This window comes from Varroa jacobsoni, unplaced genomic scaffold, assembly GCF_002532875.2.
Source record: "Varroa jacobsoni isolate VJ856 unplaced genomic scaffold, vjacob_1.0 scaffold_473, whole genome shotgun sequence".
Lineage (NCBI taxonomy): Eukaryota > Metazoa > Arthropoda > Arachnida > Mesostigmata > Varroidae > Varroa > Varroa jacobsoni.
In genome coordinates, this window is record NW_019213375.1 from 30,331 (window position 1) to 57,823 (window position 27,493).

The window sequence follows — 27,493 nt, forward strand, 5'->3', positions numbered from 1 at the left end:
CAAACACCAGTTGATGACCCGTGAAAAAAGTGACGACAGACTTTGCCGGTCCAATTACAATGGCCGGTGTCGTGGTTGATTACTTACATGTTTGTGATCCAAAAGAAGTTAGCTTATTTGCTAAACTGTGTGAACGAAGCGTGTAATTCAACGTTTTAATTCTCATGATATATATATTCCTTTATTTTTAGTGGATGTACTACTGCTCCTATGCTGATGCGATCTTCGGAGACCGTTCGGCACCTAGCCGAAGCTTCGCCATTGCTCTAACATTGCTAGCGGCAGTGTTTGCTAGCACCATCCTGATGGGGACGGAAGAAAGGCGTATTAAACCTTATATTCACTCGCCAATCGCTCGTGCTGTTTACGAACGGTTGGTGAAGGAACAAGAATTTGCTAATATCGATCGCTCTCAATGGTATCACATAGATCTTGATGCAATTAGGAGCGAAAATGTTCGATCTAAGTTCATACAGTTATCGTGTGACGAAGACACCCAGGAATTCATCGAGCAAAGTACCGAAAAAAGTTCTTGGCTGGGTACACAGTTATGGCATGCCATGATGCGAGTATTTTTAGGATGGGCGACATCAAAAACGTCTCTCAATGGGTGGCTTAACCGGGGGTCGATGTTTGTGCTATCAGAAAAGCAATTCCTCAAACTAACCGGTTGGAGCTCGGATCATCTCGCAGAGTCAGTGCTAGACTTAGGAGCCGGAGATGGGAACGTCACAGCCAGATTTAGTCGTTTCTTTAAAGAGACGTATGTGACAGAGGTCTCGCTCGTCATGAGGAAAATATTAGCTCGCCGCGGTTACAGCGTTAAGGAAGTAGATGCGTGGTCTTCCCCCAGCGACAACATGAAATATTCTATGATAGCTGCTCTTAACCTTTTGGATCGCTGTGATGAGCCAATTACTATCTTGAAAAACATTCCTCACAAGTTAGCTAAAGATGGCATCATTCTACTTGCGTTAGTTCTGCCAGTTAGTCAGTATGTTGAGAATAATCCTCCTCATTACACAGCCTCGCAGCCAATTGAAGTTCGCGGCAGAACGATGGAAGACCAGATAGATTCTTTAGTCGAGTGCGTCCTAGTTCCGCTGGGTTACATTTTAAAATCATGGTCCCGTCTTCCATATCTTTGCGAAGGTGATCTTCATCAACCATATTACTGGCTTCACGATGTAATCCTTGTCCTCCAGCATGAGACCACACTGTAAATGGAAGCGAAAAATATTCTTGCAAGGACTAGTCAGTACTACTATTGAATCTGTGGGAATTCACGATTACTATTTACGCCAGATGATAGATAAAGAACTCGAGAACTGATTTTTTTTTGAGGCCAGCATGATTAGGGTGAATAATATTACGGATATGTTTTTATATGGTGTTCGTAAACAAATGGACGGTTGGTTCTTCAGGGTGTGTGACACTTGTGAAATACTGGTGCATATACTACTTTCTGCCTATCTGGAGTATAGCAATTCCGCCGGCAACGACTGACATTACCCAGATTTGCTTTGGTAAATCATCGCTTAATTTAAATGAAGTATTTGCATTTTACGGAGCAGTTGTAAGAACATTCGTAATGTTCTCTGTAACAGTGAAGTATATTCCTTAGACCAAAGATGACTATAAAATATTATGTACTCATCATTAAATAGATTTATTCATTTTTAAATGACTTGTCTCTTTTTTTTTTTTGCTTCCTAGCGAGTTCCTCTGTGAAAACAGTTTTTTGGTGATCTTAATTACACAGTTTTCAACGCTGGGAACGCATCGTTATCCAGATGTAGCGTTCAATGAACTACAATTTATTAAAAAAAAGTAAGGATACAGTCACAGGGCAAAAAACAACAACAATATTTTATTAGTTAATTTGTTTATTTAAGTAAGTGACAGTACAATTAGCAGTGCTCAGTCAATACAATTTATGCATAGTGCATACATACTTGTATATATGGGTCTCTGTACAAGAATCAGACTTTAGCTGTCAAATCGGTTAAAAAGTCCTCTTCGGCATTCTTGAAGTATCGTTAATTACTTAGATCGGTACTATTATTGTAGATATCCATTGTTATATAAGAAAACGACCGATGGCCAATTGAAACAGTCCGCTATTTGCCAGAATGTTCTGAAATGAAGTTCGAAATTTGAATCAGTGACTTCGTATTCAGATTATACTATTTCTAACTAAACTTTACTATTTAAAAAAAGGATAGTAATATTCTAACAGAATATTTGGTAAACTGGAAAATCACTGCGGTTAGAAAAACGTACATTTCTAGTGGACGACAGATGGGAATAAGAATAATGATTAATCAGATTTAAGGATACTTGGTTGGTTCACAGCCACATATGTGTGAAAATAGTGCTAACAGATGTGTAGGGATAAAGCAAAATGTAACTTAATAGACGCCACTCGCTTGCATATTGGCTACTACGAGCAATAACGCTCACATTTATTTCAATCGTATTCATTATTGCATTGCGTTGCTTTGTTTTATGAAAACATACGCCCTTCTCTCCTGCAAATACATTAATCCACATTACAGTAATATTAGGAATATATAAACTAACGAGTGCTTGTTGCCGTAGATAAGAAACCCTCACTCGCTAGTAATTTCGTCAGTAAAAAGCTTTCAAGGGATTTTAGTGAAGCACGTAACACGTGTTAGGGTGTGGACAATTTTCTATTGTGTTTCAGTCGATCTTTGAAGTGTTGAATGTTCGAGGAATAAAGGGTATCTTAATTACGATCGAATGCTACGGAACCCACATAAACCACATATAACATCTATTTACCATATTTTTCGGAAGTTTTACTATTGTAGTTTCTTCTTGGCCGTTGTTTCTGTATTGTCGTAATTGATTGGCAATTTTGACTGCCTAGTGGGCTTGTTGACCTCACGGAAGACCAAAATTGGGCCTCATGAGAACAGTCTCAGCAACGCGTGACGGGTGATCATCCTCGCCTGCAAAGACCTCAAAAGTCTTCACCAGGGCCTACTCTTCTCAAAGAATATAAATCTTTCACAAGAAGGTAGCATCCCGGAAGCAATCGATGCACAAGGAGGACAGAGAACTGCAAGCCTCACCGACCTAGGAATAAAATGGTAAAGATGAAGTTTAACACACCTGCCAAATATGGTATAGGAATGCACCACGAGCAGAACTTTTGGTTTCAACTAAGTATGCATGTTTCCGCTCATTGTCAGAAAAGGTGCTGTATATACTGATACGATTTTGATTAAGCAAGACGCAAAACAAAGCCTATCATGTTTTAGCCTTTTTTTTACCATCCACGCTTTCCAACCAAATAAAGTCGTCCCATGGCCTCATAGTATGCGCTCTACCTCATTCGATTAATGCACAAGAAAGTGTCCATTAACATAAGGGGAAAGGTTTTTTCTTAGCTATTGATATTCACTTCTAATTTATATATTTATACAACATAACGTTCCCTAGTTTTCAAGCCATAATAAAAATACTACCGGAACTAAACTTTGGTAGAAAAAACCTAAGGTTAGACTAAACCGCCACTGCAAGGTGACATCCGGTGGAAAACCCAGCACCGAAACATCTATGAAATTTAAAGCTTAAGCAGCTTTTCTATGAGAATGTCTCTAATGCCCAAAGGTTGTTGATCTTAGGACTTGCTCGACTTTAATCATGACTTTAGCCACAACTAAAGTATTGACATTGCGTACACTGCATATTAAACACATTCTAGAATTTTCGAGGGATTTAGTTTGTCGTTCTAATCGATAGATTAATACAATTCATTGAATACAAGTGGTAATAATATTTCATTAATACCTGGCAACGCTTCCGATAAAAAACCTTGAGGACGGCACTACCTTGTAATCCATGCCGTCGACTTCATTTGACGTTGACTTAAAATTACCCATAAATGAGACACGGAGTTAACGGATTCGTGCGAGTACAAACGTGTAGCCATTATACCATAGAGATTAATAAATGGTACCTTATAATGAACTAAAGGTTAGGCAAATGAAAAATAGGCTTCGGTTTGTTCTGGTAATTGCTGCTCATTCTTAGTATTAACAATACCGGTGGCACGGTGCATTCGTAGCAAGAAGGCAGACCTTAACCCAAATATGTTCCATATATTGTGCATACAAAAAAAAACACAGTTCGGATGAAATTGGTTATCGAACGAGACTGTGAAGTAACCTTTTTTCTAATGTTATTGCATTTTGTGATACCCTTAACCTTATTTTTTAACGTATTTCATTCGATTTTTTTCGTCGAAGCAAAACGTTACATTAAGCCTATTTGGGGGAAAATAAAAACAGACTCTTGAAATCTTTAATCAAATCCTAAAGTTCAGCTTCTAGTAAGTTGAGATTTTCCTATTCACTCTCAAATATCATAGTTATTACACAAATGAAAAATATACAACTTTCGACACAAATACTCGACAGATAGGAGCCGCTTTATAATATGCATAAACGTTTAGCAACTCATAATTTCGACCGTCGAAAGTAAAGTATTTTCCGTTCGAGAAATAAATTAGAACTATGGCAACGTCACAAATGATTGTAGCCCTTTTAGGCAAAACGTAACTTGATTTGCTGTCTGAGGTTACTGGACAGAATACAAAAAGCAAATAGCAGACTTTTGGGAGCGTTGTTCAATAAATCAACTCGTACGTTGGCGCAGAAGCTAGCTGTTGATTAACTTTTAAAATTTCGTAAGTCCCCTCAATGACTTACAAAACAATTAAAACCAACTCTTATGTGACTTTTAGTAACTTCACAATTCAGTATATTGCGAATTGCGACGCTTGAAACAGTAATTCTAGTTTTGATTGAACTGCGACCAGATTAAAACAGCTTTACTTGTTCCCGACACACAGACCACATGAATCTAAGCCGGAACTGAATGGTTACGCTCTAAAGGCTCGACCGAAAGTCTGTCTTCGTGGTCTTGATAGTTCGTATGCAATCTCAGCTGCTGATGCTGCGGATGCGCTTGTTGATGCTGTTGTCGATGAATGGCAATGTATTGTGTCTCGCCGTTACCTTGCTGAATCTGTTCGAGTGGTTCTGACGGATCCTGATCTTGGCGTACGCTGCAGCTGTAAAATTTGATGTTGCTGATCGGTGCGATTTTTGTAAATACAACAGCGCAAGTCACAGAACCTATGAGCATTCCTGATAAGACGTCACTCCAGTGATGTTTATAATCGGATACACGCGACATGGCAGTAAACCAGGCTATGTAAAAGAACAGCGACTGAAGAATAACCTTTCCAGCTTGAAGCATGACACACGGTACGGTCAACCTCTTCTCTAAATAAAGCTGAAGTAAGCATAAGAAGAATAAAAATATCACAAGTTAGGTACAGTGTTTGCTTTGCGCACTATTACCACGACCATCTAGTCGCAGGCGACTCCAAGATGACGCCAAAAAACACAAGTAAATATATTCAAATAAATCGTTATTACGCACTTCACGCATTTAAGATTCTACTTAAATACAATAATAGTGAAATGGATTCGCTTGCCTTTTTCATAACCGTTATTCCCTTCATTCAGTGTTAGACCATTTTTTTCGTTTACATCTGCCTCTACCTTTAAAATGGCAACACGAATATTTTTCTTAGGTTCGTCCATTGTCTGTGGTCTCTCGTAGACCGAGAATCCTATTTAGGCTAGGACATTACATCTCAAAAGAAACAATATCGTGTGCGGCGTTTAGGCCGAGACCATCGGTGGCCTTCTCTTTTTCAGCAAAATTTTAAACTCTGGTCACTACCAAAAGATATCCGCATCGTTGAAAAAGATTTTCAATATATATATAGTTTCGGCAGGATGGTCTACCACATACCTAACAACATAATCGCAGTATTCACTTAAGGTGAGTAGTTGACTTCCAGGCTGGGTGATATCAATGGCCTCCTAGATCATGTAATGGACCGTTTTTGTCAAAAAGTAAAGTATACTAGAATAATTCATAGTCAGTGGACAACGTTAAGAGGATTCGTGCCGCCATTTTAGAAATAGGGCTAGATGTATATAAAATAGGCGCCAAAAACTGAGTAAGACAGGTGACTAAGTAAGTAAGACAGGCCATACAAAAAGCCCAAGAGCCTACAATATTGATTTTATTTAAGTAAGATCCTGAGGGTATAAAGTTTATAATAAAAAATTATGTAAATGCACCGGATTTTTTATTTTTAAATTGCTCGCTACCAGGTGGCCGTCCCCGCATATACTTCAAATGGAAGAACGAGCTGGTGTGATCACGGAAGCGTTGGCTGTGCCTCTCTTGTTTGCTCAACATAAGATTTCTTTGCACAAAAATTGCAAAGGAATTACTGACGGCGAAGAGTAAAAGCCAAAGATGGGTTTCTTAAGAACTGAGCCCATGACAGATGGACTTATGTATAGTGCACTCAAGAGACAATTTGCGCAACTTCCGCATTTAGAAGCATCTGCCGAAATAATGCGATAAGCCACTTTCAATGATCTTTTTCAGATGTAATGCCCGGATCATTTTAAACTTATCTGCACATTTAAGAAACCACTTTGTTATCTTCGACCTCCTTAAGCTCGTACAATTAGTAGAAGATATATGCCGTAGCTGCACAACTTCGTCGAAATTTACACATAACAGTTTAGTCGAATGTTATATTGCAGAACGCTATTTTAGCACTATGTTTTACTGGATGCATGCTATAATGGCAGGTGGAATTGTTATATAGTAAAATAAACTATGTTCGTACATAAGCAATCTATGAAAGCAAAGAAATGTACATCCACTTTTTGATTATATTCGCTCAAAAAATTTATAGCGCTACCTAATTAACCTCCAGACTCAAATCTGACCGAGCATAGTATAAGCCATGCAATATCCACTTGTAAGAACGATAAAATGTCAATACACTTAACAGAAGAATTTACTTATTTTGAAAAAAAGCGTGAGTGGCCCTTGGTAGGAACCTACCCGTACACGACGTAAGCTAATATCCAATAAATAGATATAAATTAATACATGCCTGTGCGAATACATTCATAGAAATTAATATAAGATATATCGATTTATGTTCTATTCTAGGCGACTTGTCCGTGATGTGCCTGCTGTGAAAGTTCCAAGCGAAGTTTCTCCTTCTCAAAAAACGAATATTCGACTAGCGATGTACATGAAAAGAAGCATTCAACTGCATAAGCTGCAAATTCAGAATTGCGAAATTACAGGTTGCCCATTAGGCAAATACACTGACAGCTGAAGCAAATGCTCCGTCAATTGTAAACGTTTTTATATTCTACAAAAGAAAATATAAAAAACGTCGTGTATATTCTTTTACTTACAATGATCCAAAGCATACAAAACATTGAGAATGAGGAGTGTCCAGATGGAAACGACAATCGCATTTCCTTAAGGTGCTTCTCGGTATACTTTGTATTGCACTCGAAATCCACGATGTATTTATAGGGCAGTTTACACAATTCATCGAGATATTGTGGATTACATACCGCAATAAAGTGTGGACGAAGCCTATTGCAGTAATAGGGAAAGAAGAAATAGCACACAAATAGAATCCTATTAAACTACATGGCAAGAATACATTTTACAAAGGGATGCTTATATTAATTAAAAATGTTCGGAATGCAGTATCATACCCATAAATACAAGCTTTATCATTAAGGCAATGTATTTCGCTAAGCGTCAGATCAAAAACAATCATTAAAAATATTAGCATAATAATTCGGAATATTTAAATATATTAAAAAAATGCACTGTGTGCTTAACGGTACCGTCCAGTGGTGTATTTGGCGATATCAGTGACCATCTGCTGAATAGTTGCGCCGAGAAGAAACGGCCATGTATTTTGATAAATGTTCTGAATAAAGCTGGGCACACGGTACCGAAGGAATGGTTTTTCAAATTGGGGTTCGAGATTGGGCTGCCCTAGACGTACGTTGAGAATCTCCACGATGATGAACTATAATAAAACAAAGAATTAGAGTAAAGAAGTGTTTGCTATATTGGTTCTTCCAGTACTCCACGTGGCCTCTGGAGGGCTTTGTTTACATTAATAATTTAAAGTTACCAGTTCAACCTAACATACAATTCTACGGTTGAGCGTAACCGGTAATGTTTTCAATACAAATAATCCAGTTTCCTCAATAAAAGAACATTTTCACACTCTGAAAGTATACCTCCAATCACTCTATAGTATATGTCCTGAGTTTTACTTCTCAAACTGCGTTAGTATTGCATCTATCCATCTGCACGATCAAATATGTCTATTCGAATCCGCGTTACTATATTAGTAGAGGGAGGTGCTTCACCCGCGAGCCACTAGTATTTAAAGCAGTCCTTGAATCGGATCGGAAATTCAATATCATATGCGATCCACTGTGTAGCACGAAAAATGTCAAGGTAAACCCATCTGTACAAGTTATCATTACTGTGAGTTTGCAGCTCTTATAATCACAAAGAAGCTACTACTTATAAAACGGCATAGTTTTTTAACGCGCAGTTCATTCTGACAAAGGTCACCTAAAGCGTGATAGGGCGAGTTTCAGTTTCCTGCCGAAACTCACGACGGGCAGGCTTACACAGCAGAGTGTTAGCTTCGATATAAAATACTACGCACCACACTTTTGGATTATGGTTGCTGGGTATTTCGTCCGTGGGTCTCGATGTACTTGTCTGGGTTTGTTTCGAACATGGTAATATACAACAAGGTAACAAAAGAGCAGCATATTATGTGTAGATATGATGGCTAAGTTCCTTTAAGCTACTGATGAAGGCTTGGCAAAGCTGAAGATCCTAAGCAGTGTTTCATCCACTGTTTAGTCTATAGACCACAGCAGCGATATACGTAGGAATACAGATTTGGTCTCACATGTCTCATGTATTTTTAGTGCATGAAACCTCCATATTATCCAATAAAGACTATAATTAACCCGATCCCTTATCGGACTGATTTGAAATGAATCCAATATGTTCACAACAATACGACTTTTGTTCCTTGATGGAGCTATTTGCTTGATGTTAATTACAGTTGGAGTGAACTGGCATCTAACATGAGAAGGAACCACGTTTAAAGGTATACCGCTTGAGCTCCTAAATTAAAGCTTGATTATTTAAAGCTCTCGCAGCTTTAGCGCAAGTGTCTAAAACAATGACTACCGACCGTACCGGATTTAAGTCATTTACTTAGCTTCTGCGCGAAAATGTAATTCTTACTGATACAGCAGGTTGAAAAAGGACGATACTAATATCGAAGGTAAGCTACTTTGGGATGCCAATTTGATTTAAAATAAAACGGTTATCATTTCATATATTTTTGCACAAACTAATGAATCAGTATTCGCTAGCGAAAAGTGGATTAGAAGCTGAGGCTCATTGTAATCATTGAACAACACCTCCCTATTCGCCAAACTTAACCATCATCTACCTAAACATCCTTCAATAAAATCGTTCTCACTGTCGAAGAGAGATGAAGATCAAGTAAGCACTGCCTTTTAAACAGTCCAATAACTTTGCTTAAACGTTTTAGGATTGCTGGTCCTCGCTTTAAATTTGTTGAGTTAGTATTGTAAATGCTATAGCAAAGTTTTTAATGGTAGGGTAGATCCAGGAGCTGCTTGTTGAAGCACTACCGTCGGACACACACTAAAATTGCTCGAATAAGTATACGATCGTATTGTATCATTTGCAGGCTCAATAAAAATTTTTTTCAAGGACACCGATTAAGACAATTCCAGTAAACATATATAGTCCGACCGATAAAATACAGCAGCAGAGACGAACCGTTAAGATGTCATGACATCGCATTCTAAAATCCTGTAAAAAAACAAATTAACCCGAGCAAGTCGAGTTCCCTTGGATCTTGCAGTATTCGCATTATGTGACTTATTAACTATAACGAACTATTGAAGAAAAATAAAGTTTATTACATACTGTTAAAATTGGAAGTCCGAATCCGTAGATATATAGAACGGTGCTGGTAACGGTACTTTCGTGGTACGGGTGTCTTAAAGATTCATCGTCACAAAAAAAACCTCGTTTGTAAGGCTTACCCACGAAATAGAAGAGCTGGACAGGAAGAGCCGCTGAAATATGATTTACTCTACGTTATTAAGAATATACTTTATTTGTTTCTTTTTAGGCCTTCTTAACCTTCAGTATGGTAGCGGTTGGCATATACATTGAAAAGCTTTGACCAAATACCCAGGTCTTAACAGTTTAGTGGAGCAATGAGATTTAAACCTACAGGCCTAGAACACTATATATGAAACTGGCCAGAAATATGTCGAGATCCTGCTTGTTCGCAGACGACAGAAAATAAGGCGGAAAGCGCAAACATCACTTATCAAATCGACAACAGATCGCTGACCGCTCGGGGATTGATTCGCCATTATAAACATCTGTACTACACGTAACTGTTTGTGACGTCTGATCTACGTGTTAATGCCCCAGAAGTACAAAAATCAATGGAGAGCCCAGTTGAGAAGGATTAGGTGCCCACAAAAGAAGATTTTATAAAGGAAGACAGTGCATAAGGCGTACCGGCGCCGCTTGTAGACTTTAACAAAAGGAATTTCAGAACGAAATATCCTGCCACAAACGGCAAGCCGTGACGCGAGTTCACGGAGGAACATTCAAGGTCTCGTAAGCCTCATCTTAGGAGATCTCTGAAATCCTCATAGCGCAGTCGGAAAGAATCGGTAGAATTTTTAAGTGTCGCGGGTTTGACTAAACGCTCAGTGTTTTATATAAACTATATATAAAGGCAGTTCATCGTTACGGCGTGCTTCACTGCCGCGCATAGCTGCGCCATTCTCGGCCGCTTGTTCTTATTGGCACAGCACTTTTTACGCTTCTCCCTTTTGATTAATCTATGCCTGTATGTCTGTGTGCCGTCTCGATAATCCTACAACGGCCCTCATACAGTTCTTACTCTCTTTTTTTAATTTGGAATCTTTACAGTTTAAACCTGACTCTTCGTACACTATTTCATTCTTTGTACAAGCTTTTTCCCGCCCTTTACTTAGATGCCGGTAACCACGGAGAAAAAGAGACCCGACACCGCCAACAGTGCTAATGCTTGCTTTGTTGATGATCTGATCCTGCTTTCCGAAGTTGGACTCAGTTGATCATGTGACGCGCAGAATGTAATGTCTTCTTTTTCGGCCTCGTACGCCATTATCTGTAATAGGGTTGGAATCAAACTGACAGATTGTTGGCCGACGCCGATGACGTGGTGCACTGATCGCTTATGTGGCTTGTCGTGCAGAAGCGAATCATATCGCGGGCACTAAGTTCTGAGGGACAGGTCCTCGATCCAACATTTTGCCTAAGAGAAGCATGGGTCATACACTAACGCGCGTGTTAATCCAGGCTTCCGAATAATTTGCGCCACCAGTTCTGCTCCATGGAACCAAAGAAGGACACATATCTAAGGTTTTATAAAAAAAAAAACTGTTTATCGGTACTTAGGTGGAGGCATTATGCAAATAATAATACATTACTAATGTATTATTTTATTTGCATCAAACTCGATGCGTTAATAAAAAAATAATTGTGCACACAGAGAAAAATCATAGCAAATATTGTAGAAACAAAAATCGCCATTAGCTATCGTATCTTTCGCATTTCTCCGACACAAAAAAGAATATACGAATTCGACTGTTTTTTTAGTCAATTTATTTAAATTTTTTTGTATAATGAAAACTTCGATCCGCAGTTTTTTGAATTTCTATGACAATCAAATATTTGTATACTTTAACTTGATGAACTTATATATAAACGTTGGATTGCATTTTGAAGATTTGCATAAGCACTATTCGTTGTTTAATTCGTACGTCTGCCTTCACCTCATGACCGTACTATGTACCTAAATGCGATTCTTTACTAACTTGGAGCGTTGCACTTCAACATCTTTTGAAGATTCGCGATTCTTTAATGAGCAAAAACTCTTACTCATTTAGTATTCGTTAAAGTATGTAAGAGGGATTTGTAACTGCATCATGCGCTAATATTAAAAACTCAATGAATTCAAAAAAATAATTAATATTTTAGAACTTTTATTACGAAAATACTGCATCACATATATCAAATGACAATTCAGTCAACAAACGGCCATATGTGTAAAGCAATATATTATGGAAAATAACCGTATTAAGACATATACGGAGCTGTATCATGAACACTACCAGGTAAATTATAAAAATGTTGAAGCGTACCACTGTGATAACTCGGAGTTGATAAGCCGTTGTTTCATCGACCGAAAGCTAATGTTTTTAGCTAATCCAGTATGTTCAACAATTATCCTAAGGGCTCACCTCGTTGTTTACACTTGTCAATACTAAATGAATAAAATTGTTGTGTAAGTAAAACTACACGCTGTGCTATTCCAGATGCAGATACTATTAGGTAGGAGAGGATATGGTGATCGAATAGCGGCATGTAGACGGCATTGACTACTAGTTTTATAATTCTATGGCTGTATAAACACGTTTTCTAATGGTGTCTGTCGTACAAATACATTAAAGTACCCAATTTGTTACGCTCAGCCAGTCTTTATTGTCTGATCTTCAATGTGCGCAGAGAGGCAGTTTAAATAATGACAGAATTTAACATAAAACACTTTCTCTAAACAAGAAGACAAAATTCAAGTTCCACTATAAGGTTCAATTATAGATATATGATTGTCGAAAAAGACTTCTAAACAAAAAAAAAATATTGACGTACGAAATACCAAAAGGGTACGATAGTTTAGAAGTGTGTCTTAATTACTACTGTTAAAATTGAACTATGGACGCCGCGTGAAAGACATGCATGCTTTTATACTTAAACACGTTCGAAATATGAAGTAGACATGAAAACACCTTTGTAATTGGCTCCTACAGTCCCACAATTTTAGGCTATGTAAGCCACCATTGATTGCGTGCAAAAAAATCGGTCGTGTAATAAAAACTTTTTAAAAACGGCTGTGATCATGGCTCACAAAAATGATTCGTTATGATAATATATTGCCAAGTTACTATCACAGGTTTACACTGCTATTCTGACATTCTACTGTGTGAAGTGAATCTTGCTTGGAGGAGAAATCGTAATCTTGCATATCATTCTCCGAAGCCAACTTAACAAAACTGAAACTTGTATACCTACCGTGACTATGCCATAATAATTATCCATGGTAAATTATAACCTGAGATAATAACTATCCGCAATGTGGTGTATGTATCGACACATACTGTTTTATCCGAAAAGTGCTTTCAAAATTTCTTTCGACAGCAACCGCATACACTGTTGACAGCAACGCCATTTACTACAACGAGTGCGAAGCTACGATGCCTACATTTTACTAAGACATATACACACGTATATGTATTCCTACTATGTTGAGTTGTACTTTCGTATTGTTTAGCTCTTCTATTTTTCTCTAAAATTTGTATCGACGACATCCGGTTTCTTATATTCTCGAAACGTAGTGGCCCATACAGCCTAATCTTTCATTATACCATATAGACATAATGATCATATAATGTTAGGTAACACTGTTAACTTCTGTAAAAGGATTTACCGTTGGAACTGCAGTAAAAAGATAAGTTTTTGGTTTTTATTGTTCAACAGAAGTTCGATGAAATGCAAAAAAAAAACTTAGATGTCTAATATAAACACATGTTTTAAGATTTAGTTAACGAAAGAAATTCAGCAACGTAAGTTGCACAGAACTTCTAACCTGTATGAATTTTAAAAATTCGTATCATAGATATTCTAAGTCAACGTTTTCTCGCTAGAAAAATCGAAGCGGCAAACACTCCCACCTTCGCCTACATCACATTGGCGCGAAAGTGACCATATTGCTCCCTGATTAATTCCTACTAATACCAGTAAGTGGTAATTGATAACTTGCAGAAATTCTATAGGCGGAATTAAGTTCGGATCTATTAGAAGCAAGTAAGTGTATTAAAGTATTCTTACCAGTCTCTGTTTCTGCCTTGTTGTCACCTGGTTAATCAGATATATTGTATTCTACTAGTAACAGAAAACTGTTACAAGTACTTGCGTAATTTACTTACCAAATAAAATGCAAATGACGTGACCGACAACCATAGCCACAGGGTTATCGCGTAAGCCCATATTTGAAGATTGATACCTTGCACGCAGTGGGTGAAGTGCTAAGAAGGTCAATAGTTTTCACTACTGAAAGCAGCTGTACGCCCAAATCCAACCATAAGACCGTAATGGTATAATCGACGGAGGCGCTAAAGGGAGAGGGACGATATGTACTGCCAATCTTATTTAACATGATGATGTTGCTGCCGCCACTACTATTACTACTACTGAAATCAGCTGACGCTTCTCTGCACTAGAAAACGCGTACATGGAGAGAGAGAAGAAGCAGTTGCACAATAATAATTTTAAAGATCAACTACACATAGATTAATTTCAAGTTGAAAAGCTACATTGTTGCTGACAATATTACTATACAATAAATGTCAAATTTTGATGTTTTAAATAAAATAACAAAACATTGGGCTGAGTGAAGTGAAAAGGGGTTCTATCAGCTGGTGAATGCGTTCATTTATCGTCTGCTTTATTGTAGCTGCTGGGCTGGCGGAAGCCAAATCAAGCAGTCGCACTCAATCAAACGAGCGATTCATTTCAGTGTATATCCTCTTCCCCTGAAAGTCAGTGCTCTAATACATTGCAAAAGCTCTCTTAACCTACGACGATCAATCTTGGTCTATATCCTAGGTTATTCGTGGTTCTTTGAAAAAAAAAGCTGCTCAACCAACGGCAGACGTGAAACTCGTGGAGTACTTTGCTGGAATCCTGCAGGTTCACCGGAGCTTAGTTCGAAGGTGGTTCAAACAGCTGATTCCCAGTATGTCACGTAGCTGTAGGCAGGCAACTCACGCGGGTTCGTGGTATTCGGAAAGAGGCAATGAGCTACGAGCTCAACTGGAAGATTGGCTTCAAGCGGTGGGACCCGTCACACATAGCCCCGCACGGGCTGTAATCGCTCCCCATGCAGGATACAGGTAGAGTTATACGCATCTGTTTATATGTTTTAGATTATGTTCATACTTGCTCTTTGTATCCACAAATGCAATTGTCAGTAGTATTGAAAGATTCGAAAGCGTCTCGTGTAACACCAAAAATAGCCAAGTTATTTAGATTGCGTAATCGTTGGACATCATTATTGAATGGTTAATTTGAACTCAAATTGCTTAACATGTTTAGTACCTCTAGTGATGCGTACATATTTAAATTACTGTAAAAGAGATTACCATTGTAATTACGGGACACATGGTTTATTGTCTTATTACGCATTATTTCAATTAGATTATTATTGAATTAAAACACGTATTGCAAACAAAAGAAAAAATGAAGACGACGTTTTCGTTTTTACCAGGTGCATAAGTACAGAGAAATTACATTGTCACAACGAAATATGTGTGAAATATAAACTAATTTCTAATCTGTTTCCGAATTTTAAAAATATATTTCCAATATTTATATTTTTTCGAATTTATATATCGAATTTTCGAAACTTCGAAACATTTCGAAATTTCGAAACAAAAAAAGGATTTCGAGCAAGGAAGGAACAGTAAATTTAATAATGCTCACTAGCCGCAGATTTAACTGTTTGATACATTCAAGCAGTAAACCTGCAGTCAGTGAGCTTACCAATGAGCTAAATTTTTGATAGCTCTGACTTGTTATCGGAAAAAAATCCTGTGTTAAATGGGACTAATAGGAATGGGCCCGTTAAGAAATCATTGTTGCTTTGATTATTCTTTTGCAAGCTTATTGGATAGATAGTTTTTAGAAATTTTGCTTTGCTGTTTATACAGATAAAGAGCACTAAAAGCGGTAAAAAATACCCGTACCATTATTGGTACACGCTGTAACAACCAGCTGTGCTACCCGTGTATGTAACCGCCCATACGGCTTGGAGCCATGCGCTCTTAGGTATCGTCCGCGAATCCTTTATGCACGAGGTGAATCGCGGTTGGTAATTTAGTCAGGGTTGGCTGAACGAGATGATAATCACTAACATTGTTGAGGAACAAGTCGATGTAAGTCGCCTGCTCTGCATGCTTGGGCCGGAACTTTTCCTCTGTTGTTGAGCCCGAGTTCGTGTAGGCACACGCACCGTGACATTTTCTGCAATAATTGGATCAAAAATGTTAGTTCCAGTCGCGACTCCTTCCACGATTCTCTGTCCTCCCTATGTCATCGATTATAGTCACAACGCCATCGTAATTCTACGAGTGCTACTTACATAAGCAATACTTCATCTTTATACAGCATTAGGGACAAAAATGCTTAAGATTACTGTTACAGATAGTAACATTATAAATTTTGGACCACCGTGTTCTTTGTCCAAATGATTAGGCAGAAGGTAATACACTAAAGATAAAAGCATTTTGAATCGTTACTCATAATGCGGCTTGATGCTGTGAAAACTTTAACCGATAAGGATGCTTAAAATAGACTAGACAAAATGAACATAACCTTTTCGGAGCAATTCGTCATGGCGTCGGGTCCATGATTATTACGGCGCAATGGCCGCAGTCATTAAAAAATACAGTACATTCATAAAAGCATATACATATTTCTTACAAAATCATATACAGCACCAGTACTTTTTGCTACAAGGAGCTAGTGCCGCTCGGCGACGATCTCCAAACGAATTTTTTATGCGCGACAATTTTCAAAGTTTTACAAGCGAGATTAAAATTACAAAAATGCTTTTGCAGTATTCTTAAATGAATGAGAATTAATCGCTTGTTTGTTACTTCATAAATATAATTTTTCTAATTAATATATTATGTTTATATTATATTTCTGCTACCTCTTACTTAGATACTCCACTGCTGTATTCTAGTTATTCCGTGATAATGTTGTCGTCTTCTATGATATTTATCAACTTTTTGAGATGACCGTTACATATATATATATATATATATATATATATATATATATATATATATATGCATATGCATACCTACAAAAACTTTCTTGTATTACAATATAGAGTAAGGTACAGACGTACCTCTTACCTCGACAATAAGTAACACTATTTTTTTAAAGCTTTTTTATTACAATGGTATTTCACTATTGAAACTTATATGGAATTATATGTAGAATCTAATCATCAATGTTAGCAAAAGTGTTTATTTTTATAATAGTTCGGCAATGAAATGTTGTATTTGAAACTTATATTTATCCGAAATTAGAGTCTTATATGCTGTCGAAATGGTCAAATACAATCGAGTCGTATGCAATTTGAACTTTGATGTTTTTTTTTGTGGATTTCAGTTTGAGAGAAAAGCGATATGCTAAGTTATGAGTGTGAATCTTAATATCTCCTAAGCGGAGCTTGTTGGCGAAGCACAAAGGCTCTGAAACGCTGTCAAGTTACTTTTTCTGAACTGCGCATCGGCATTTGGTCGTTCAGTATATATATACTTTTTTTTTAAATAGTAACGGTCACTTATATTTTTAAATTTTTTAAATTGTTTCCAGCTTCAAATAATCTCTGAATATATCTCATTCTTATAATATATATATATATATTATAATATTATACAAATTACACTTGCAGGTATTCAGGTCCAACAGCAGCATACGCTTACGCCCAGATTGATCCAGACCGCGTCCGCAAGATCTTTATTTTAGGGCCTTCGCATCATGTCTACTTAGACGGTTGTGCGCTTTCTCCTGCCACTACGTATAGGACCCCATTTATGGACCTTCCAATTGACAAAGGTGTCTATGATGAGCTGTATAAAACAGGATTATTTGAGGAAATGTCACTTGGAACTGATGAAGACGAACACTCTATTGAGATGCATCTTCCATACGTCGCAAAGGTAAGAGACGCTAAATTGTGAACAAATTAAAAACAGAGCGTTCTACATTTAAGCAAAAAGAATGTTTTACCTTGTTGCACTAACCAAGCTTTTTGGTCACAGACCAGCAAAGTGTTCGAAAAGATGCAGAAGTGGTGTTGTCACAATGGGATTGAAAGTGATATAGTTCAAATTTTTTTTGCTTGATACAGCAAATGAGCCTAATCGACTTTACTGACCTATAGAAATGTCTACTATTTTTCTTTTACTATTAAAAAAAAAACTCACCGCGTCTTTTAGAATTGTGCTTACAACCTCAATTTCTATTCTGTTATGTTGAAAAGAGGTAGTTGGCCGTGCTACTTCATAATTAGATCGGTCACTTCCTTTTCACAAATCTAGAATGACTGAGACAGCGTTAAGAAAGGTTCCTGTGATTATATATATATGTAATGATTAAATGTAATAGCTTCTCATTGGAGAGTGACCTGAAGATTGGCCACTGTTACCGTGTTGTGAAAGTTAGTTCCACTACCAACTAAAATACTGTAATTTCAGCTACGCCTATGTATCCGATGCTCTAATCACGTAAAAGCCAAGAATGCCTGATGTTTTATTAGCCACCTTAGGTTCAAGGTTTCTATTAAAACATCTTGGAAATTCTTGAGGACTTGCTACATAAAGAAAACATAAGATCTGTGCCCGCATTTAGTCGGTTGTCAGATCGATTCATAGCATTTGCTTATCATCAGACTGTGCTGTTGTCTGAATTGTCCAATATCGAGTTTATCCCGAGTAGTGAAAATCAACATTTTTACATGGATAAGGTACAAAAAGAGTTTTAAGTTCTTTTTTTTTTCAATTTTACGTACGTATTTTAGCAATTAGATAAGTCACCTAAAATACTACTCCTGAACTACTTACAAGATACGACTTACCCAAACTTACTCAAGTGCACATAGTACTCTGCTGGTCGTGGTTATAATAATAATAATAAGGTTAATAAATAATAGAGCAGGCAAGCGAATTGAGGCATGCTGCAAAGGAATAAAGCTTAGATAATTTTTGCTTGAAATTGTTATGCCGCTCTACATATATATGCCTGTATTTAATATAACTTGAACTAAAATAATCGATTCGGCGGACTTTCAATTGGGTTGAACGAACGTTGTTTTCAAAAAGTAACATTGTTATGGATTAACATGAATTTGAAAAATGAACTGAGGATTGTTTAAATAGAAATCCGTGTTAAGGTTAGTGGCAACGTAACCCTAGATCGTTAGTCTTAATAATGTATCTGATAAACTACTAGTTGCAACATTATATACAGAAAAAACTTTAAACCATTTGTCTCAAATTTGGTTTACGCAGCAAGCTGTCTTACAACGCAAGAATATGCATAGAATACCTTAATAATAATAAAATGTTAATTTATTTGATAGAAAATATACATTTTTACAAACTACAGCACAACCACTGCAGCAAAAGCGGTGCAATCGCTAGTTCATGATTTATTTATTTTTTATTCATAATATGGGTGAGTCGTTTGGTCTTCTTTTACGTACATTAAACAAAAACAGTTTAACTGAACACTCAAACAAGAGTAAGAACAACAAAACAATGATACCCCCAGTTCATACGCTCGTGTGAGCCCCCTTGCCTTACAGGGCTTTAAAATAAGGCCATACAGCGGTACCACGCTCTGTCTTGTGTCTGTGAAGAATTTTTTACTTTTGACCTAAAATTATTTTTCTTTCATTTAAAAAAATAATTCAGGTAATGGAGCGCAAGACCAACGGTCCATTCACCATTGTGCCAATTCTCGTTGGTGCCATCACAACGGAAAAAGAAGCCATATATGGTCGCGCGCTGGCGAAGTATCTCGCACAGGACGACGTCTGTTTCGTTGTTAGCTCTGATTTCTGCCACTGGGGCAGCAGGTATGAAAGCCATTTAAAAAATTTCATTGACATGTAGGCGCACTGCAGCCCGTGCGAAATGTCTCTGGTAATGCCATTTTTGGTCAGCACATTGAAGCATTTATTCTTCTGTAGCTATTACAAAAGTTGTATTATTCGTCAGGCTTCTGGGAACTATATGAAGTTTCTCGCTTTCTTATTAGAGGTATTAGCATTAACACGCCTTAGTGTGATTTATAGTTATTGTTCCTTCTATATTAAATGAACTATAAGGTTTATGGAAAAACTGTGGGATATACTGCTGATTTTTATCTGAGTTTAACTGTTATCTAGATATAGATTGTAACTTCATCCGAGATATAGATTGTAACTTCATTCTTCTTTTCTTGGAAACTCATCCTGTAGCTTCAAGTAAATTATCTTATCGTACGTTTTTCTTTGAAATGGATATTTTTCGAGTTACTTGAGGTTTTTAATGTATTGATCTTATTTCGACGATCTAAATGTATTCACGGTTTAGTTCAGCTCAAATCTTTGCATTAAGAAAATTATTAGCGTCGAGATCACGAGAGCGGCAATAGCAATTTGTTCTATTACCGGAAAGACTAATGCTGTAGTCATCCTGTACTACACGATATCCTGTATTATAACTTCTTTGTAATATATATTAAAGGATAGACATTATATTATATACACATAATTGCGTCGTCTAATAGGGAAATTATTAAACTAAAATCTTAGTTCAGCCTTATTCCACAAGTAAAGTTGTTCTCAGTCGAAGTGCGTACAACTATTGTTTATGAGGCTTTAACGGCTTTAACTTTTTTTTTATTAGGCCTACTTCCATTCATTCCTACAACTTCCATTTAGTCATAGCAACTGAAGCATACCACCTTGACAGGCAACTGTGACAGCACGTTGCGACTAAAAAAATTCGCCATCAATAAGTTGCCGAAATTAAAAAAAATTGTAATCGGTGAAGGTAATGTTCTTCGTATCGTAGACGACAGACAATAAACATTGTTTGTTTGAATTCGTACATGTCTGCCGTTGTATTTTTGAGGTGCAGAGAGGTGGTTTACTTTTGTTTACATATTTTTGCAATCTGAGGTCGACAGTCAATTGTTGACAGAACATTTCAGCCATAATAGATGAATCGGAAATTGTGAAGTTACAGTGTGTAACCCCTGGACTTGACCGCCAAGCAGATATCATAAGCTTTTATCGTTTTACATTTAATTAGTGCTGATGTATCACCGGATAGTTGCATGATCGAAAATGTATAATGTAAGTGTCTGCGATTACTGCAGAGAATCCGTTTTTCATTACAAGATGGAAGGATGAATCGCTGTTGTAACGTGAGAGCAAAAAAGCAAGAGTCCGTTTTCATTTTTATCTTTATCTATTATTATGTAAATTATATGGCACCCGTTTGTTTTACCAATGCGAACATGTATATTGTTTTCACATACGTTAAATATTAAGCGCAAGCATATGTGAGAGGTCAGTTTCCAGTACAACCCTCAACATTGTTTCTTTAGCTTTTACAGGAGCTCTTCCATAAGATTTTTTTAGTTAAAAATTTAGCTCACAAAATTTTTAAATTAGCAGCTTGCTGTATGAGAGGTAATATATTCTCCACCGATAATTAAGTTGCATGTGAGCGATTCAAGTCACTTCCAAATGAACTTTAGCACTAACGTTGGTGCTGCATATAGGCAAAATAACCTCATTCATTCATAAAATACCTAAGATTATTAATTAAAAAAGATAATTAATAATAGCAACGAAACTATATGAAATATATTTTCCTTGCTATCATATGAAAACGTAATATGTATTAAAATAGAAAAACTAGTATCAGCAGTAAATAATAGTAATGGAAAAAGCACACAAAATAATTAAACTTGGACAGTTTATTTAACTGTCCAAGCCAAATAAGCGTTTTTACATGCATTTTTATGTAACTGAAGGATACGATCTGAACTGAAGGATAAGGGCTGAAGGATATGATCTATATGATCGTGTTTTCGCGCATTGAATTTACAATTTACGAGCATGGGTGGTTTTTCAAAGGTATAAATGTGTGGTTCTTTACTAGTGCAGTGCATTTGGAAAGGGATATAATCAGATCATTGAAACTGCACAACTTCGAAATTGTACCTACGGCTTTTCGTGGTTTTGATCTTTCTAGAAAGTTTCTTCTGTCAAACTGGCCTACTAAAAAAAAGGCTGCTTTACGTTAAACTCAATTGCACTGCTCTATTCGCTGTTTTGCCTGTGTTAAACAAAACTTGTGATTGTATAGTTTTGTTTAACCAGACGTTAACTAATTCTAAATTTCGGTACTTTCCACGCTAAGAAGGGATGCGCCCGGTGAAAAACAATGGGGCTTTCTCGGAAAAAAATTGACTAGTGATTTGTAACACTCTGTCAACGTCCTTCAAGTGCTGGGGCAATAAGCTTGGACATAGATTTAATAAAAAAAACAATGCAGTAAAGCTTAAAAATATGTTTAGCAATGCAGTTAAATACGTTCTTTCGATTCTTACATCTTGATGCTCTTTTTTAGGTTCCGCTACCAACAGTACGACAAGGCTGATGGAGATATCTGGGAGAGCATTGAAAAGCTAGATCGAGACGGTATGAGACTCATCGAGGCACTAGACCCTACTGGCTTCGCAGCCTACCTCAAGAAAACAAGCAACACGATCTGCGGAAGACATCCAATCGGTGTATTACTTAATTCCGTAGCCACACTGCAGCAGAGTGGTCAGGAGTTTTCTTGTAAATTCCTTAGGTATGCGCAAAGTAACCATGTAATGAGCCGACAAGATAGTTCTGTGAGTTACGCTTCTGCTGCTGTAACACTTGGGTCCGGCTCCCAACATTAGTTCCGATTGGGAATTAGAATCTAAAAGCCTTCAAAATTTTGTAGTTGCATGGTGATCATCGGGTTGTATTTGAGAATCTGAGTGGTGTGTATCATGTCAATAACCGGAAAGATTTGAAAGTTGGGCTTCTTATCATGTGACCGCTCGAGTTAAGCCCATTGAAGCTTCTTAGATAAGATCAGGCCTATCGAATTTTCTTTTGTAGACCAAGCGGCTGTTCTTCCGAAACTGTACGACTGATGTGCATGCCTGGCGTGTTGCCGTTTTCTTTTAATGTATGTTGTATGTGACAAACGGAACTCGCTACCCCTGTACACAGAACAGCAAATAATACAATACTATTGCAAAGAACCGATATGTCGAAACTACTGCAAAGTGGTCACTGATGGTCTCACTTCGGCCTGCAGTTGCTGTACTTGCCGTTTCATTCTGTGAAGTAATAACTGAGTTTGCTGTGTGGAGTTTTATCTTGAAGCAGCCACAAGAGACACATATGACCAGCTTGTATGCAAAATACAATTTTGGAGATACATTCGTAAAGATTACTCCAGCTAGTTCATATCGGTGTTCAAGGTTGGACTAATCTAGTATTGTGTTGTCAGTGCTAAAGTGTGTTTTATAGCTAGGCTGTGTCGTAAAGGAAACGGAGGGTTTCCAGCTATGCCTGTTTCAATGTGCGTATCTATTTTACGTTATCCGAAAGTAAAACGAGATAAAGGAGGCGCCACCTAGAGCTGCTATAGAATAGCCTTTTTTTTTTGTATGAGCTTAATGCATTTTTTTGCTACTGGAATAGCGGATCTCTGCAACTTGTCTGACAAATGTACTTTCTTGATTTGGATAAGGACTTGACTAAAATATTGTAAAGGAGTATATCGCATATGCAGACTAAATTGAAGTGATGTTCTTGGTTAACTGTTATGTTCTTTAGGGAAACGAGGTGCAAGATGTGCACTGTCTCAAATAAGTTTCAGAAGTGTACATAACGTTACGTGTTTGTAAAGGCTAAGGAGCCAGGCAACAAGACTCTTATTAAGATATCCAGATATGATTTGCACCCTGTTTTATGATATTGCATATATTGCAGCATATTACAATAAACTCAATTGAATCATAATATGAATGCTGCGCTAGCTTTACAGAAAATTATTTTTATAAGAAAATAGATTACTTTTCGGATTTGCTAAGCTCAGTTAAATATATGATTGTGTAGTCTTTAGGACCTGCTGGTTTAGAACTATTTTGGATTGTGTGATTATGATTTCGTTCCAATTTTTCGTGTTTCGTGTTGTCATTGGTTGTAGTTTACCTGCAACTGCAGCACAAGCAACTCATATTTTTAAGCTTCAGAGGATATAGCTAATAGCAACAATTAACATAAACTAACATAGTAATAAGTGAATGAGCAATCACTTATGTTAGCATCATTATTGCAGTGATTATGCGTGTATAGTTATTTATTAAATAAAACTATTCGTGGAAGTCCACTATAGCGGAAATCATTGCCTAAATATTATTTAGGCATATGATTATCGTTCAATAAAGAATGTGTTTATCGCATCAGTTGTGCTTTCACGTTTCAGAATTCAATGGTGATATCAATTGTACACGAACTAGCTATGAGACACTTGCCACGTTACTTTGTTTTACGTAATATTAAATAAATATCGGCTTTTGAAAAGTGATTATGAAGGAAATACCATAGTTATTGTTAATACAGTAAACGAGAGGAGTATTTCTAATCGATTAAAATGGAATTTTTTATCCTTAAACCATAGTTATAGACTAATTCCTTGCGTACTTACACTATAAATTTCGTTTTCAGCTTCTGTATGTCGCCTGGTTTGGCAACTATTCGTTGGCTACTTTCCAAGGCTACTTTCACTGGCATTAGCCCCGTGGCACCAGTTCTTCCTTATCCTTCCTACAGTATCATTCTTCACGTGTATCACGAAATTCGATTCCGTCACTGGTACTGACGATATACTTTGGGATCCGGCTCTGCTGGCTTCTTGATTTTTGCTTTTACCGGAGAACACCTTCTTTGTACTGTTCTGAAATGTATACTCTTAGAGTCCGCTGCGTTCGGTTATCCAGCCATCAGACAGTCTGCCTGTATTGGCGTCCATGCATATGGCGTCACTGCTCCCTCCGTAGAGCCCCACCGCGTGAAACATGGCGGAGATCAATCGGATGGATTGCCATTCGGTCTCACTTAGGTGGGTCTCGGATGGAGACCTCGTTACCACTGTCATATATGAGTTATGCTTTAGGTCGAAGAATTATCGCCTTGTTGATAGCTCACCGGTCGTGGTTGCCAGCTTCGATATAGGCATAACGGATCGTATTTTTCAAACTTGTTTATTGTTACCGATCCCTGCAGTTTTATATATTGACAAAATTTTCCCATATATTTACGCCTACACGTTCAGTTAACTTGATCTATTTGAGGTTAGTAAGCATACGAGCGACTAAAACAAAAAAGGTTCCAGCTGTACAATGTGCCGCTACAAATAGTTGAAATAGGGGTCACTACAGTAAATATCAATTAAAGCTTGATACACCCAGGACAGGTGAATATGAAAAATCATGACAGACCAGATACTGTGGTAATAATATATCAGATGGTTGAATATATGGAAAAATGTGGCAATAGCAGATTCGGCTAGTAACAGTCAAATCTAAGTAAAAAATAATTTCGTAAGCAGTAGCAAAAGCTGAAGCTTCCTTGTAATATTAATACAGACATGTGAAGTCCTTCTTTTCCTGATACAGGCGGCGGCCAAGGGAGGCAGGACTCGAATAAAACTTTTGAAGAATCATCTAGTAAAAACGTCCCATTCACTCTGGATTAATTAAGCTAATGTGATTTTTTGATGTTACATTGGGCGTAGAGTAACCTGTAGCTTGGGTATACACTGACAGTAATTTTATCGCAGTTACCCGCTTCAACTATCCCTTTTTTCCATTAAAACGTCTTTTTAATGAACATGATTTTTTAAAATCGTGTTGTCGTCATAGTGCTATAGCATCTTGTTGCAATTATATGGTATTATGGTGTTTAGGTAATTAAGACATCTAGCCTAACTTGTAGCTCCATTTCGGTTACTCTGTTACAGTGACCCTGTTCCCTTACGAAAAGTTATGACAGCGTAATTACTTAGTTGCAATTAGACGAATCTCCTGCCTTAATTATCTAGTTTGCAGATTACACTTACTAGGTTACTACATTGCACGTGTCTTACTACCGAGCGAGAAACCGATATGGACCGAATAAGGATTCGACATTTTCATATAAACCAAAGTTCGCTTCTTCTGCATAAAGCTCACATTTTATCGTGTACGCGGCGCCAACATTTTGTTAAAATTTCATCTAATTTAAACTAGTTTAAATTAAAATGTATTACGATCTTTTTAACCTGTAAGTGACTCACGCTTACATTATTACTCACGCTTCATAATTGCAACACTCAGTTGCACTTATTTGCTTTCCCATTACAACTAATATATTTTACAACTTTCACACCACTCTACTTCATAATACTATTACTTTCTCTGGTGAGTGGTCAGATCTGGGGATTCCAATCCACCTCGTTCGTCTGACGGAGAAGATTCGCAGAGTAGCGTCTGTAGCACTATGAGCTTCTGATTCTTGAATAGGAATCAAAAGAATAAGGAGTGTAATGTATGAGTTGTATAAGTAAGGAATTTGGGCTTAATGGGTAGGGGACGTTGAGTGAAACCAAATATAGCTGTTAAAGTGGAGTCAACATCTGACTCACATGAAAGATGCTTTGCCCTGCTCATGTCCAGTTCTTCATCCTTTAATACGTAGAAAACATTGACGTTAATGACTTGCAGTGGAGCGAGGAATGTCTGTGTCAGCCTATGTAATAGCTTTGGCTAATCTCAACACAATAAAAGAGCTAGGCTTTTAATTTTATGTATGTTTCAATTAACTACGAGAAAGGTACAAGCTGAAAGAACGTTTGGCTATATTTTGTACGACTGGTTTCGATACCGCTGTTAGGCACCTCTTTACACTGCTCGTCAGGGGAGTAAATTTATTACAATTAAAATGGTACAACGTTATTACAAATCACTATTATATACCCATTACCTTTCCTATAGCCACGAAACTAAAGCTAGATTTAAATTCAGACAGATTTAAGTGGCCTTATAGTATAGTGATAGTAGACAAACATATAGCAGCAATCACAGGCTCCATATCCCGACTCACTAAATAGAATATATCATCTAATATATTTTGAAAGTGCGCCCGAACGGACACTCTCCGTACTTAACAAGCAATGGTGCTAACTGTAGCGGCACTCGTTCACCGCAGCTCCGCTTTCCGGACTCGGTGTATTGGGTCCCCGTCACCTTTGAAGTATGTTAACTAACTTAGCCAAAGGTCCTCTACGGGAACTTCTTCACTTTATAATGAAACCCTTACATGCCACGATTGAGTCAGGATGTTTAGCTTTTTAACGTTTACCTAAGAAATGTTCTATCTCGTAGAATATATCTTTCTACGAAAATCTCAACGGTGATTCAGACACTAAACTACCTCGTTGTGTACCATATTTACGATTTAGTGCCTGGTCCTACCTCCCAGGGTAAAAACGAATATAAAATTTAATTGAAGTGGTCTTCATCATTACTCAACATGCCGTTAACATCATTTAGTCTGCCCAGTTCAATCATATGCTTATTTTACAGGTCGCGTAAGAAGCCAATGTGTCTGCTCATCTGAGAACTACACATATTCTATCACGTATAATAAACGAAAAAGGTCCCGGAACGGCACCTTACAGGC

The 27,493-nt window shown here is 37.3% G+C and overlaps 4 protein-coding genes across 11 annotated transcripts in view; 2 read left to right on the top strand and 2 right to left on the bottom strand.

The window, feature by feature from the left end:
- On the top strand, window positions 1–7,337 carry LOC111260761 (protein-L-histidine N-pros-methyltransferase). 4 transcript variants are annotated; one of them, XR_015311189.1, is made up of 3 exons: window positions 1–1,526; window positions 1,717–1,830; window positions 2,897–3,007. XR_015311189.1 is itself a non-coding variant. In XM_086968450.1 (1 exon), exon 1 carries the CDS (start codon window positions 195–197, stop codon window positions 1,221–1,223), a length of 1,029 nt encoding a protein of 342 aa, XP_086824576.1. In that variant the 5' UTR covers window positions 1–194; the 3' UTR covers window positions 1,224–1,684. The 4 variants fall into 4 exon arrangements, 1 of the variants encoding a protein (XP_086824576.1); XR_015311191.1 differs by lacking the exons at window positions 1,717–1,830; window positions 2,897–3,007 and adding an exon at window positions 7,090–7,337; XR_015311190.1 differs by lacking the exon at window positions 1,717–1,830 and having other exon boundaries at window positions 2,897–2,986.
- Window positions 1,869–14,358, bottom strand: LOC111260763 (putative phosphatidate phosphatase). 3 transcript variants are annotated; one of them, XM_022833758.2, is made up of 8 exons: window positions 14,076–14,358; window positions 9,949–10,100; window positions 7,791–7,978; window positions 7,344–7,530; window positions 5,052–5,331; window positions 3,823–3,899; window positions 2,809–3,105; window positions 1,869–2,137 (listed from the first exon to the last, which is right to left on the bottom strand). In XM_022833758.2, the coding sequence occupies exons 1-6, from the start codon at window positions 14,134–14,136 to the stop codon at window positions 3,886–3,888; spliced, it is 882 nt and encodes a 293-aa protein (XP_022689493.1). In that variant the 5' UTR covers window positions 14,137–14,358; the 3' UTR covers window positions 1,869–2,137; window positions 2,809–3,105; window positions 3,823–3,885. The 3 variants fall into 3 exon arrangements, with proteins under 3 accessions (XP_022689493.1, XP_022689494.1, XP_022689492.1); XM_022833759.2 differs by lacking the exon at window positions 3,823–3,899 and having other exon boundaries at window positions 14,076–14,351; XM_022833757.2 differs by lacking the exon at window positions 3,823–3,899 and having other exon boundaries at window positions 2,809–2,978; window positions 14,076–14,347.
- A 228-nt stretch (window positions 14,359–14,586) lies between these two features.
- On the top strand, window positions 14,587–25,507 carry LOC111260762 (protein MEMO1). The gene is made up of 5 exons (XM_022833755.2): window positions 14,587–15,041; window positions 17,615–17,882; window positions 19,638–19,801; window positions 22,353–22,580; window positions 24,500–25,507. Exons 1-5 carry the CDS (start codon window positions 14,887–14,889, stop codon window positions 24,651–24,653), a joined length of 969 nt encoding a protein of 322 aa, XP_022689490.1. The 5' UTR covers window positions 14,587–14,886; the 3' UTR covers window positions 24,654–25,507.
- Window positions 15,299–27,493, bottom strand: part of LOC111260757 (signal transducer and activator of transcription 5B) — a 38,830-nt gene continuing 26,635 nt past the window's right edge. For all 3 annotated transcript variants that reach the window (XM_022833743.2, XM_022833744.2, XM_022833745.2), the window contains one exon: window positions 15,299–16,170. In XM_022833743.2, the coding sequence (XP_022689478.1) occupies window positions 16,057–16,170 (114 nt within the window). In that variant the 3' untranslated portion in view covers window positions 15,299–16,056. The remainder of the gene's footprint in view (window positions 16,171–27,493) is intronic.

What these genes read in the sequence shown, in the direction of transcription:
- LOC111260762 (XM_022833755.2), top strand. Translation starts at nt 14,887, where the DNA reads ATGTCACGTAGCTGTAGGCAGGCAACTCACGCGGGTTCGTGGTATTCG. An exon ending in GCTCCCCATGCAGGATACAG is followed by an intron (nt 15,042 to 17,614) that starts GTAGAGTTATAC and finishes TTACACTTGCAG; the next exon opens with GTATTCAGGTCCAACAGCAG. An exon ending in ATCTTCCATACGTCGCAAAG is followed by an intron (nt 17,883 to 19,637) that starts GTAAGAGACGCT and finishes AAAATAATTCAG; the next exon opens with GTAATGGAGCGCAAGACCAA.
- LOC111260763 (XM_022833757.2), bottom strand. Translation starts at nt 14,136, where the DNA reads ATGGGCTTACGCGATAACCCTGTGGCTATGGTTGTCGGTCACGTCATT. An exon ending in TCGGACTTCCAATTTTAACA is followed by an intron (nt 7,979 to 9,948) that starts GTATGTAATAAA and finishes GTTTTATTATAG; the next exon opens with TTCATCATCGTGGAGATTCT. An exon ending in ACTCGAACAGATTCAGCAAG is followed by an intron (nt 2,979 to 5,051) that starts GTAACGGCGAGA and finishes AGGTCTTTGCAG; the next exon opens with GCGAGGATGATCACCCGTCA.
- LOC111260761 (XM_086968450.1), top strand. Translation starts at nt 195, where the DNA reads ATGTACTACTGCTCCTATGCTGATGCGATCTTCGGAGACCGTTCGGCA.